Source organism: Triplophysa dalaica, chromosome 4 (assembly GCF_015846415.1).
Source record: "Triplophysa dalaica isolate WHDGS20190420 chromosome 4, ASM1584641v1, whole genome shotgun sequence".
In the NCBI taxonomy this organism is placed as follows: Eukaryota; Metazoa; Chordata; class Actinopteri; order Cypriniformes; family Nemacheilidae; genus Triplophysa; species Triplophysa dalaica.
This window is the reverse complement of record NC_079545.1, coordinates 2,544,988-2,558,529: the sequence shown is the minus strand read 5'-3', so window position 1 is coordinate 2,558,529 and position 13,542 is coordinate 2,544,988. Positions and strand designations below refer to the sequence as shown.

The 13,542-nt window shown below is 36.1% G+C and overlaps 2 protein-coding genes across 4 annotated transcripts in view; both read left to right on the top strand.

Annotated features, from left to right (window-relative positions):
• tecta (tectorin alpha) overlaps positions 1-4,551 on the top strand; it is a 32,417-nt gene extending 27,866 nt beyond the window's left edge. The window contains exons 21-26 of the mRNA XM_056744814.1: positions 17-180; positions 260-508; positions 586-748; positions 1,224-1,308; positions 1,470-1,589; positions 3,401-4,551. Coding sequence (XP_056600792.1) covers positions 17-180; positions 260-508; positions 586-748; positions 1,224-1,308; positions 1,470-1,589; positions 3,401-3,504 — 885 coding nt within the window. The 3' untranslated portion in view covers positions 3,505-4,551. The remainder of the gene's footprint in view (positions 1-16; positions 181-259; positions 509-585; positions 749-1,223; positions 1,309-1,469; positions 1,590-3,400) is intronic.
• A 599-nt stretch (positions 4,552-5,150) lies between these two features.
• Positions 5,151-13,542, top strand: part of usp2b (ubiquitin specific peptidase 2b) — a 30,995-nt gene continuing 22,603 nt past the window's right edge. The window contains exons 1-2 of one of the 3 annotated variants that reach the window (XM_056746570.1): positions 5,151-5,214; positions 9,329-9,837. In XM_056746570.1, the coding sequence (XP_056602548.1) occupies positions 5,166-5,214; positions 9,329-9,837 (558 nt within the window). In that variant the 5' untranslated portion in view covers positions 5,151-5,165. Of the gene's footprint in view, positions 5,215-5,654; positions 5,829-9,328; positions 9,838-13,542 lie in introns of those variants that run through there. The other 2 variants (XM_056746571.1, XM_056746572.1) reach the window with 2 other exon arrangements.

The window sequence follows — 13,542 nt, the reverse complement described above, 5'->3', positions numbered from 1 at the left end:
GTGTTTGTGAGTCCAGTCGAACGGAACACACATTATGTACAAGAACACGGTGTGGATCGAGAGCGTGAACAACACGGGAAATGTGGTGACACGTGATAAGACCATCAACGTGGAGTTCTCCTGTGCTTATGAACTGGACATAAAGATCTCCCTGGAGACCGTCTTAAAGCCCATGCTCAGGTACACAATAACATATGTGCGTTCTGTAACATTTTAAGTTGTATTTTTATTTTTAAAATCCATATTTTTTTCTCTGAAGTGTGATCAACCTCACCTTGCCTACTCAAGAGGGTAACTTCATCACAAAGATGGCCCTATACAAGAACTCTTCGTACCGGCAACCGTACCGTGAGGGAGAGGTTGTTCTGAGCACCAGGGATGTTTTGTTCGTGGGGGTGTTTGTGGAAGGAGCCGATGATAAACAGCTTATTCTCATTGTCAACATGTGCTGGGCGACGCCATCTCGACACAGCAGCGATCGCCTCCGTTACATTATCATAGAGAGAGGGTAAGCAAACACTACAGAAAGTCATTTTTCTGTCAGTTTTTCACATGAATTTACATCACATTGTCATGTTGTTCCAGATGTCCGAACATCAAGGATAACACTATAGGCATGGCCGAGAATGGCGTGTCACTCACCTGCCGCTTTCACGTCACCGTCTTTAAGTTCATCGGCGATTATGACGAAGTGCATTTGCACTGCGATGTTACACTGTGCGATTCTGAAACCAACGCCTGCAAAGTGGTGAGAATTCTTACACACATTTATTTTGGGCTTTTTGCCTCTCTATAACCATAGAGACAAGACTCGAGTCAGAAAAAATCACAAGTGGGACTTTCATTGTTTCTACTAGATGGGAGTGAGAAAAATGTTAGTTCAGAAAGTCAACAATGTGCTCAGATTTGCTTAGACTGAAAAATCAAATACTATTTTGATAGGAGCGGTGAACATTATTTCTAGTACTGCTATATTTTAAGCGAATAATTTTAGGAGAAACTTTTTTTGTACCTAAATAAAACAATTTCTATCAATTCTCACAGTTTTGAAGCAGCATCACCTAAGCAACAAATGTTCCTATAGAGAAATGTGAGAGGGTGTGTGTGTGATTGGTACATGATGCAAACTCATCATTTTTACCATCTTCATCTCTCCGTCTATTATCTTTGAGAAGCGTTTCTTAAAACATACAATCATATTGAATCATATGTTCCATTGACAGAATTGCCCTCATAACAAACGCAGTTACATGGATTACAGTCAGCATAAAGAACAGATCTTGTCAGTGGGACCAATCAGAAGAAGAGGTATTTTTGAGCGTGCGTGTTTGTGTGCGTGTGTGAGTATATAAGATGGTAATAGGATGTGGGTGTATAATCGGGTGTTTTGTGTATGTGCTCATTACCAAGGTGATTACAGCCGTGTGTGTGTGTGTGTGTGTGCGCGTGTGTGTATGTGTGTGTTTTAGATTCAGACTGGTGTGAAGAGGATAATGGTGGATGCGAGCAGATCTGCAGTAGTCAAATAACTGGTGCCGTGTGCAGCTGTGTGACTGGAATGCTGCAGAGAGACGGCAAGAGCTGCAGAGGTGAAACACACGAGCATCTCTGATTATTACTGCTTTAACAAATTGATCAAAAATCTGTTTCCAAGGGGGGATTAGGTAGGGTTATAACACCTAGTCCTATTAAGCGATTTTTTAACAAATTGTGTTAAAAGAAGTGTTTCCAAAAACTACAGGATTAATTCCCACCTTACCATCTGACTTTCATTGTTTGGACATACTAGCTATTCTCCCTTGAACAGATTAGTACAAGCCCCGCCCTAAACTCTTATCATTGGTTAAGCCAATGTTACTATGTTGGCCCATTCAGGCAAACAAAGCGTTCTTAAAATCGCCTCGTTTTTTAAGCTCTGGGAGGTCAACTTTAACCAATGGATTACTTAGAATTGTCCTTACATATTAAACCAGGATAGAAGAAAGTCTGTCAAATAGTATAATTATTTATAAACAATAATACATGGTTATATTTGATCTCTTGTATATTATATCTCTTATTTGATCAATAGGAATGAACTACCTTTTTGATGTGTGTGAAGTTGTTTTATGTGTAACTTTTTGTGCTGCCATTTTGGCCAGGACTTCCTGAAAGAGACTATCCTGGTAAAAAAAATAATATATATATATATATATATATATATATATGTCATATGTAACTTTTGATAAAACCAAGGTTATTTTAGTTTACTAAACCATTTATAAAATCTTCCTGTTCATTGTTATTAAATACAATATTGACCTAAACATTATAAGAAAATATATATTAATGAAAAAAACGTTTCCTCAAAAAATAAGTTTAAAGCACTAAAATTATAAAAATAAACAAACTGAACTAAACTAGAACTAGAACTAAAATAAAAATAATTAATCTTATATAGCAACATACAAAATTAACAAATATCTTATTACTTATAAAATGACAAACGCATACACCTAAATTGCTAAAGCGTTTACTAAAATGAAACAAAAAATAAAAGCTCATTTAAAAGATTAATAAAACCAAATAAAACTTAAATCAAAACTATAATAACTATGGACAAAACTTGAGATTATCACATAAAAAAGTAATATTTAAACTTTTCCTAAATTCATGTAGAAATATGACTGTTGTAATGCTTAAAGGTGAATCTTAACTTGTTTTCTTTACAGTGTTTGAGGTCTGAAGAAATACAGAGCATATTTTCTGCTATTTTGACCTGTCTCTCCAGTTTTCATTTTCTACAAACGAATGCAAATAAAAAAAGAATTTACTTGAAATTTTGGATAAATATCTTTAGTAGATCACAAAATGTCACAAAAAATATCTTTTACTGGAACCAAAACCTATTAATTGAACATTGAGAAAAAATATTATTATTATTATTCATTATATATTGTAGTAGATCACAGTCATTTTATGAGAACAGTAAAATTTGTAATGATACACTCTATTGTGTTCTTTTCTGCATGTATTTTATATATTTCATGCGTTTCCTTTTTCTGTGGGTTATTTTTCTAAAACTAAGCCACATTGTTAATATATATATATATATATATATACATATTTATATTAAAATACATTTCCATTTAATTAAATATACTTTTCACCATTAACTGAAGAGACCAGAAGACTAGACATATATTGATGAACGGTGTCCTTCATCAGAAACCCATCATTGTACTATTATGTGTGAAGTTATAATAAATGTCAATATCGTCATCACACACTCCTGTGCACCGCAAAAACATATTAAATGTCAACAGCGTCACAAACGTCACAATTGTGTCGCTTTTGCTTTTCTGTAACTCAAAACCAAAGTGAATCATGCATGACTCCACTTCTTTTCCTTCTCCAACAGTCACCAGTACGAGCGCTGATCTTCGACCCCTGGTTGCCCTGGTAGCCGTCGTCGCAGGCGTCAACATTTTACTTCACACGCACACCTCGGTTTTCTTCTCTTAATGCCCAACCAGCAAGGCCAAGGGAGAGTGAGGAGCATACAGACCAACGGGAGGAGAAACGCAACACAGAGCCAATGACGGCATGCGATGACCCGGCAGCCCCGCAGAAAGGACCGCCTTCATCGCAGCCAAAACTGTGATCAATTACAACCAGGCGATCCTTCACCAGGATAGCGCAGACGTTAAACAACAAGTCTCGGTCTAACATGATAAACCCTTCAAACCTGAAAGAACCCAGACGTCAGCTCTTATCTTTGGCGTAACATCTAAACACCGGCGACTGAATATTTCACAGACACTAATGACAGATTAGATAACATTTTACTTTCTAGATGATCAATTCAATTCTCGAATCACCAAAATGTGAGAGCATGTGTTGCGAGAATGGATGATGATTCTCAACACCAGTTTGTCTTTTATTTAGTTGATTTGATGAAATGATGAAATGCATACCTTCTCCTGCTCTTATTCTCAATATGCCATTTTCTTTCTTATTTAAACCCCATTTTTGCCATATCGAAGTATTGCTGAGATCAACAATGCCAACCAACATTTGCATATTCCTGTGGATAAGATTGAGCGCCAACACACAAATGTTCTTAAAGCTTCACTTATTTAAGCTGTATATAATAAACCTTGTTTGATGGATGTGAACATTTTCACCCTGTACTATTAATAATCAATGTACTGTATGAATCATCTTTATGATCATCAACTTTGATGCAGTTTAGCCCGGCAGTATCAACTTGATGAAGTTGATATTAAAGGGATATTTCACCCAAAATGATGTCATGATGTACTCACTCTCATGTCGTTTTAAACATGTATGACTTTCTTTCATCTAAACTGGCCCCCATTTGACTTCTCAAAATATCTTCTTTTGTGTCATAGACAGGTTTCGAATGACATGAGGATAAATAAATAAATGATGACTGAATGTTTATTTTTGGGTGAACTCTCCTCTTAAAGAGATAGTTCAGCCAAAAACTCAAAATTTGCCGTTTATTTACTCACACTACATCATAGATGTAGGTGACATTTTTTCTTGAGTAGACCCATAAAGAAGATTGTTTGGTAAATCCGCATCCCTCTCTGCTTCATATAATGGGAGTCTATGGGGTCCGCCGTTCTAAGAGTTCCTAAAGCATAATAATTCCAAAAAGCAGCTCCTGGCGACATGTTGACGTTTCGTGAAGTGACTCGCTCGATATTTTCATAAATTTGAACGTCATTTTTAGTAATATTAGCCATACTCTACAGCCTCAACACTCCCTTTCTACAGGTGGCGCTAAACGTACCAGACGCTGGTATGCCATCCGCCATCAAATACTACAAGAAGATTGTGTGCAGTGGCTGCACATAATGGCTAATATTATAAAAAATGACGTAGTAGTATTTGGTGGCGGATGGCATACCAGCGTCTGGTACATTTAGCGCCATCTGCAGAAAGGGAGTGTTGAGGCTGTACAGTATGGCTAATATTATTAAAAATGACCTTCAGATTTATGAAAATATCAAACGATTCGCTTCACGAAACGTCAACATGTCGCCAGGGGCTGCTTTTTGGAATTATGTGCTTTAGGAACTCTTAGAACGGCGGACCCCATAGACTCCCATTATATGAAGCAGAGAGGGCTGCGGATTTACCAAACAATCTTCTCTATGGTTCTACTCAAGAAAAAATGTCACCTACATCTCGGATGGCCTGAGGGTGAGTAACTAAAAGGCAACTTTGAGTTGTTGGCTGAACTATCCCTTTAATAGAATGGGCTGTTTATAATAGTTAGCATTTGGATTTGCTCATGACATCACATTGCACATTACACCTATGCGTTTCCTATAGGCTTTGGACACCCAACACCATAGTAACACAAACAGTTAGCTTTTGGTGACCAAAAACATAATATCCATATGTTATTGTTTTGTAACGTTTTCTTATTCTAGGGGTTGTTTGTTTTGTTTTTAATCCGATATGATTTATTTGAGAATAAAGTGAGCAATTCACATCGTTTTTGTGATTCTATTCATAGTGCATTAGTCACTGCTTCTGCAGCAGTGCCTGAGGTAAAGCGAGAGAGCGCGCGCCCGCCTGCCCGCCCGCTCTTGAGGGTTGCTAAGGCGACCGCTTGGGAGGCGGTTCCTTAAATCCCGACTTGGGAAAAGCGTGAATATCCGAGCTGGACTGTGTGCTGGTATGCTGTGACTTCATACCAACGATCGAGCGAACAGTCCCGCGTCCGTTTCTTGCGGTCCTCAGATGAATCTTGAAGATATTTAGGGAAATATTTTGGTAGTCAGTCGAGAGGATGAGCTGGAATTCTTCTGGTAAGGATTTTAAGGGCTCGAGCGTAGGATTAAACGTGACATAACTTGCCCAGATCCGCCAGGCGGTCTTACAACGTTTATATCCTTCATGCTATTTGATGAACCACTCCTTTTCAATGGTGGTCTTGACATTTTTTTAAATTTCTGTAAATTAGGCACCAAATGCTCTATATATATTTTAAAGTACCAGTGTGTGCAGTGTGTTTGATGGTGTTTATAGTTATGTTACAGTGTCAGTGTGTGTGTTTGATGGTGTTTATATTTATTTTACAGTATCAGTGTGTGTTTGATGGTGTTTATAGTTATGTTACAGTGTCAGTGTGTGTGTTTGATGGTGTTTATATTTCTCTTACAGTATCAGTGTGTGTCTGATGGTGTTTATAGTTATGTTACAGTGTCAGTGTGTGTGTCTGATGGTGTTTATAGTTATCTTACAGTGTCAGTGTGTGTTTGATGGTGTTTATAGTTCTCTTACAGTATCAGTGTGTGTCTGATGGTGTTTATAGTTATCTTACAGTATCAGTGTGTGTTTGATGGTGTTTATATTTCTCTTACAGTATCAGTGTGTGTTTGATGGTGTTTATATTTCTCTTACAGTATCAGTGTGTGTTTGATGGTGTTTATAGTTATGTTACAGTGTCAGTGTGTGTGTTTGATGGTGTTTATACTTCTCTTACAGTATCAGTGTGTGTTTGATGGTGTTCATATTTCTCTTACAGTATCAGTGTGTGTCTGATGGTGTTTATATTTCTCTTACAGTGTCAGTGTGTGTTTGATGGTGTTTATATATCTTTTACAGTGTCAGTGTGTGTTTGATGGTGTTTATAGTTATCTTACAGTGTCAGTGTGTGTTTGATGGTGTTTATAGTTATCTTACAGTGTCAGTGTGTGTCTGATGGTGTTTATAGTTATCTTACAGTCTCAGTGTGTGTTTGATGGTGTTTATAGTTCTCTTACAGTATCAGTGTGTGTCTGATGGTGTTTATAGTTATCTTACAGTCTCAGTGTGTGTTTGATGGTGTTTATAGTTATGTTACAGTGTCAGTGTGTGTGTTTGATGGTGTTTATATTTATTTTACAGTATCAGTGTGTGTTTGATGGTGTTTATAGTTATGTTACAGTGTCAGTGTGTGTGTTTGATGGTGTTTATATTTCTCTTACAGTATCAGTGTGTGTCTGATGGTGTTTATAGTTATGTTACAGTGTCAGTGTCAATGTGTGTGTTTGATGGTGTTTATAGTTATGTTACAGTGTCAGTGTGTGTGTTTGATGGTGTTTATACTTCTCTTACAGTATCAGTGTGTGTTTGATGGTGTTTATATTTCTCTTACAGTATCAGTGTGTGTCTGATGGTGTTTATATTTCTCTTACAGTGTCAGTGTGTGTTTGATGGTGTTTATAGTATCTTTACAGTGTCAGTGTGTGTTTGATGGTGTTTATACTTCTCTTACAGTATCAGTGTGTGTTTGATGGTGTTTATATTTCTCTTACAGTATCAGTGTGTGTTTGATGGTGTTTATATTTCTCTTACAGTGTCAGTGTGTGTTTGATGGTGTTTATATTTCTTTTACAGTGTCAGTGTGTGTTTGATGGTGTTTATAGTTATCTTACAGTGTCAGTGTGTGTCTGATGGTGTTTATAGTTATCTTACAGTCTCAGTGTGTGTTTGATGGTGTTTATAGTTCTCTTACAGTATCAGTGTGTGTTTGATGGTGTTTATATTTCTCTTACAGTATCAGTGTGTGTTTGATGGTGTTTATAGTTATGTTACAGTGTCAGTGTGTGTGTTTGATGGTGTTTATACTTCTCTTACAGTATCAGTGTGTGTTTGATGGTGTTTATATTTCTCTTACAGTATCAGTGGTGTTTGATTGTGTTTATAGTTCTCTTACAGTATCAGTGGTGTTTGATGGCGTTTATAGTTATCTTTCAGTGTCAGTGTGTGTCTGATGGTGTTTATAGTTATGTTACAGTGTCAGTGTCAATGTGTGTGTTTGATGGTGTTTATATTTCTTTTACAGTATCAGTGTGTGTTTGATGGTGTTTATATTTCTCTTACAGTATCAGTGTGTGTTTGATGGTGTTTATATTTCTCTTACAGTATCAGTGTGTGTTTGATGGTGTTTATATTTCTCTTACAGTATCAGTGTGTGTCTGATGGTGTTTATATTTCTCTTACAGTGTCAGTGTGTGTTTGATGGTGTTTATATATCTTTTACAGTGTCAGTGTGTGTTTGATGGTGTTTATAGTTATCTTACAGTGTCAGTGTGTGTCTGATGGTGTTTATAGTTATCTTACAGTCTCAGTGTGTGTTTGATGGTGTTTATAGTTCTCTTACAGTATCAGTGTGTGTCTGATGGTGTTTATAGTTATCTTACAGTCTCAGTGTGTGTATGATGGTGTTAATATTTCTCTTACAGTATCAGTGTGTGTTTGATGGTGTTTATATTTCTCTTACAGTGTCAGTGTGTGTATGATGGTGTTAATATTTCTCTTACAGTATTAGTGTGTGTCTGATGTTGTATATAGTTCTCTTACAGTATCAGTGTGTGTTTGATGGTGTTTATAAATATGTCACAGTATCAGTGTGTTTAATTGTGTTTATAGTTATGTTACAGTATCAGTGTGTGTTTTATGGTGTTAATAGTCATCTTACAGTATCAATGTGTGTTCAATGGTGTTTATAGTTCTCAATATCCGTTTGTGTTTAAAGGTTTATAGTTCTCTTACAGTATCAGTACGTGTTTAAATGTGTTATTAGAGATCGTATACTAACAGTGTGTGTTTAATGTTGTTTTATAGTTATGTTACAGCATCAATGTGTGTTTGATTGCGTTTATAGTTATCTTACAGTAACAGTGTGTTTTTGAATTTTTGTTGTTTGATGGTGTTTACAGTTCTCTTACAGAAACAGTGTGAGTTTGATGCAGACATGTTACAATACCAGTGTGTGTTTGACGCAGTGTTTTTGTAACTGCTGTATGTTACATTAACAGTGTCTGTTGGAACACACAGTGAGGTTGCTTTAATAGGCAACAGTCCATTAGTAAATTACTTTTTAGTTTTTATATTAACTTAACCATGAGTGTCGGTGCACATGCTTAAATGCTACTATTAATTGTGTGTATATATATATATATATATATATATATATATATATATATACACAAACATGCATAAATACATTTAAGAAAAATATAAAAAATAGTAAACATTGATGTATAATTTAAGTTATTGGGAAATAGAAATAAATACATGTGAATATGTAACACAACTTTTATTCTCGGTGCGATTAAATGATACAAGCATACTCACGTCCTTCTCCCACATAACTGATACTGTAAGATGAGACAATGCCATTTGTCATTTCTCTTCGTGAAGCTTCTGTGTTTAAGCAAGACGTAAATTCTACTTTGTTTCAGTCACGTTATAGTTTACAGTTCCATTATCTCATCCTTGCGTCTAACTTGTCTTCTTTACATCTTGGTCATTTCTCCAGTCTACTCCCCCTCAAAATACACCACCGGCTCCACTCTCCTAAGCCCTTACAGTTCCTACAACCCCTACGACCGCACCCTGGGATACATCGTCCGTGGTCAGCCCCAGCTTTCCAGGTATGCACCTTCTACCTCCCGCTACCTTACACCCGGCCCTTGCCTCGACCGAGGTTTCCCATTCTTCCCTCAAGAGCCTGAACGAGGTCGACCTGCACCCCATTCAGACCCCCACATCACCCGTCGGAGCGAAAGTTCCAGTCGTATGCAGGTTAAAGGGCCGGTTCTCCGGATGAATGGGTTGAGGGGACGCTCACCTTCGAGGACCGGTTACACATGCACGTCTGCACTGTCGAGGCAGCGGAGATCGGTGAGTCAGTCAGATCTGATGCAAGAACTGTCCACACTGGCGATCTGTGACGCTGGAGCAGGAGAGAGAGGAGTCTACACAGTCAAAGAATGTCTAATCAGGAGACGGACTGAGTACTCAAGGCCTCTTTACTGGAGCTCGGAGGTGAGTAACTTTGACTTATACTCTCATAATAAACATATTGAAATAAGGATATTTTTCTCGTGCTGAAGAGTACATTGGAAAAAATGCTCTGAACTTTACAACAATGTAAACAACTTGATATATACAGAATATATATGTGGTCGATATTGCTGTTATCTCGAAATCATACTGCATATCAGGCAACAAAAATGAACTGCTCGCTTAGTATTTTTATCTTGTTAAATTAAATCTGTAGAACAATTAAACACTCTTAAACCAATATATGTTTAGCAAACAATATTAAGTCTTGTTTTATGAAAAAAAAATGTCTAGATTAGGATTTACCTCCTTATTAAGTACTTAATTAATAAGTTTATTCTTCTTACAGATATTTTATGTTTAAACTAAGACTGTCAAACGATCGCATAAAGAATAAAAGTTTGTGTTTACATAATATAAGTCAGTGTACCGTGCCTATTAATTGTGTGTATATATATATATATATACACAAACATGCATAAATACATTTAAGAAAAATATAAAAAATAGTAAACATTGATGTATACTTTAAGTTATTGGGAAATATAAATAAATACATGAGAATATGTAAACACAACTTTTATTCTCGGTTCGATTAATCGAACACAAACTTTTATTCTAGATGTGATTAATTATGATTAATCGTTTGACAGCCCTAGTTTAAACATAAGCTTTTTCTTAGTTAGAACAGACAACTCTGTGGTCATTTTGCCTCTAAAGTAAAATTATCTTGATTTAAGAATGTTTAGATATTTTTACTGGCAACTAGAAAAAAATAAAGAGGAAGAAGACGTAATCTAAGGAAGAAATAACATTTTTAAAGTGTTATTAAAAAGAGCACAGTGCTTTATGTCTTTATTCTTTATGTCTTTCATTACAAATATGTAGAAACGCTTAAATCAAAGAAATAGAATTACAATATTAAGTCTAATTTTCTCAAATCGAAATGGTGGATTGCATTAAACAATACAAATGATCTGCCAATGGGGTTAGAAAAATAATGTTTTTTTTCTTGTTTTCTGCATGTACTGAGTTTATTTTTCCTAACCATTGGCTAATATTTCTTCTTGTTTAACCAGTTAATTTTGAAACATTGGTCAGAAGCCAAATGTATTAAAAGTAAATATATCTATAGATTTTCAAACTTGCAGTAATCACCACTTTTGTAACCAATCGTGCCAGTGTTGATCATCTCTAAACGGCCAAATACTGTACCAATAATAACGCTAAATCACATATCAGTTTTACTAATTCAGTCTTGGATGTATATAATAACAGTACATAATACAGTACATTTAAATGGGGAAATTTTCCATTATGTCATACAGTTTATTATGTTTATTATTCAGAAATGCTTTGTGACACAATATTACAGCTACGGACCAAACTTGGACTGTGTAAAGCACATGAAGTGCAATTTCATGAGCTTGTAGTTTGACACTCTCGCACCTTTTTTTCAAACACTCATGCAGGCACATCTGAGGATAAATTAGACTCATCAACACCACACGGGCCACACTTTTTTCCAGGTGGGCTGTGAACTGGTACACACAGAGACACACGGCTGCTCGACACCCTTTAAATGTATTAGTGGTTGCTGTACAATAGGTGCATAATATATTTTATTTTTATTCCTTAAGTCACTGTGGGGATTTTTTCAACCGGACTGAAATAATTCTCAGAGCGATAAAAAAATATTTTGGAAGAATGATCAGCTGTGCATTTTTTATCCTGTAGTACTCACGTTTACTCACTAGAGTGCGCTGTTGTCCTCTCTTTAGTACAGAGTACTGTACTCTGCAGTATAAATAAAAGCAGTATATTTCTTTGGTAATGATTCAGTTTAAGAAATATGTATTAAACACATATTTCCTTATGAACACATGCATACCCTAGATAACAGAAATAGATGTGAAAGTGTCATTGATACTAATGAATGACCTCAAAAAAGATTGAGAAACAAATGATACACTTATATCTGTTTCATCACTTTAAGACCATAAAACTATTTTGAACTGCGTGTATTATTTTGAATTATTTTGTATTACTTGAGGGATAGTTCACACAGAAATGATTTCATTGCACCACCTCATGTCAATCCAGACCTGTACGACGTTTTCTATAGAACACAAATATTTTGAAGAACGTTAACAACAAAACATACACTGGGCTCCATTGACAAAACATTTCTCAAAATGAGTGATTTCTGAAAATATGTTTGTGTTCTACAGAAATAAGGGTCACATTTGTTCACAACCACATGAGGGTGAATAAACAATGACATCGTTTTTTTATTTAGGTGAACTGTCCCTTATAAACGTGATACTTTTTAAGCAGAAAAAGGTTAGAGCCCCTTTTAATAAGTGACCTGTTATCTTTTACACCTGAGCGTGCATCATTATTGAAGCCATTGCCTGGACATGCCCATGCTGTGTGTGCGATCCTGGATCCAAGATCAGGTCTTACAATCTCTATCGCACCATAAACAACTTCAGATTATAACAGATTTCATGCACTTGGCTCAGTTTATTCATTTATGAGCTGACATTGAGCCAGATTGATTGTTCGTGGTTTGCTTTGACATTACAGGGCCATGAGTTTGTGGGGCAGAGGTCTGTACTGTGCTGAATCCAATGACTTCTTCATGGTTACACCTCCGTATATCAGTACAATTTCATGTTGTAGTTTGGACTTTGTCGGCTCTATAATGTATCGTCAGCCAAATCAGGGTGATTTAAAAAAAAGTGCAGTACCAGGTGTTGTACCGCTAAAACAATGACTTAAGCTTATTTTATTCCGCTTCTCCTCCTGTCCAAACAGGGTGTTATGACCAGATGCTTTGAAAGTGAATCTCATCATTTTTCATGCATTATTTCAACATCAAGAGAGGTCATTGTGGCCGGACGGATGTTTTTATTTCTTTTTCTTCGTCTGCATTCCACTCCGTGTGGTTTCAGGAGAGGCAGGGAGAGAGAGGCCTTTGATTTTCTTTTGACGGTGTGGTCTGTGTTAATCTCGCTGTGCTGACAGATGTGATTTTATTGCTCGGCTTGTGTGTTTTGGTTACATAAGTTTTCATATTCAGGTCTGATGTTATTGTGAGGATAAGAGTAAATAAAAAAGATAAGATTAGTGTACAGCATCTTATACCATTAGTTGCGTTTTTCATTGTTTTAATGTGAAGTCTTCATTGATGTCAGTTTTTGTGTCTTTAATGCACATTAGATCTGAGGTGTTTTACCGTCACATGTGCAGTTCTGAATGTACTGTAACTTTTATAAAGTTGCACATTATGTTTTTGACACATAGTTTCCTAACAATGCAGTCAGACTGAAGTCAGAAATCTCGCTGTGACAGAAACTTTATTGTGAGTCATTCTCAATTGATGGGACATGACTCAAAAGTACGCTGACTGAAAATATAATCGTACATAAACAATTAGGAATATTATCGGCCATATCTGTATTTTTTATGTTATCGGTAATGGCCCGATAATAAAATCAGTATATTAAAGCTGATAAATGATGAATCATGTCCTCTGGTTAAACCACTTCGGGTGCAAGCTGCTCACAGTTAACGTACAGTACAGTACTGGAAGAACATCTAAAATTTGTTTATTAAATAAACATAATACCAGAAAGTTTAAAAGTTCAAGAATCTTTACCTAGTGTAAAGTAGGAGTGGTAC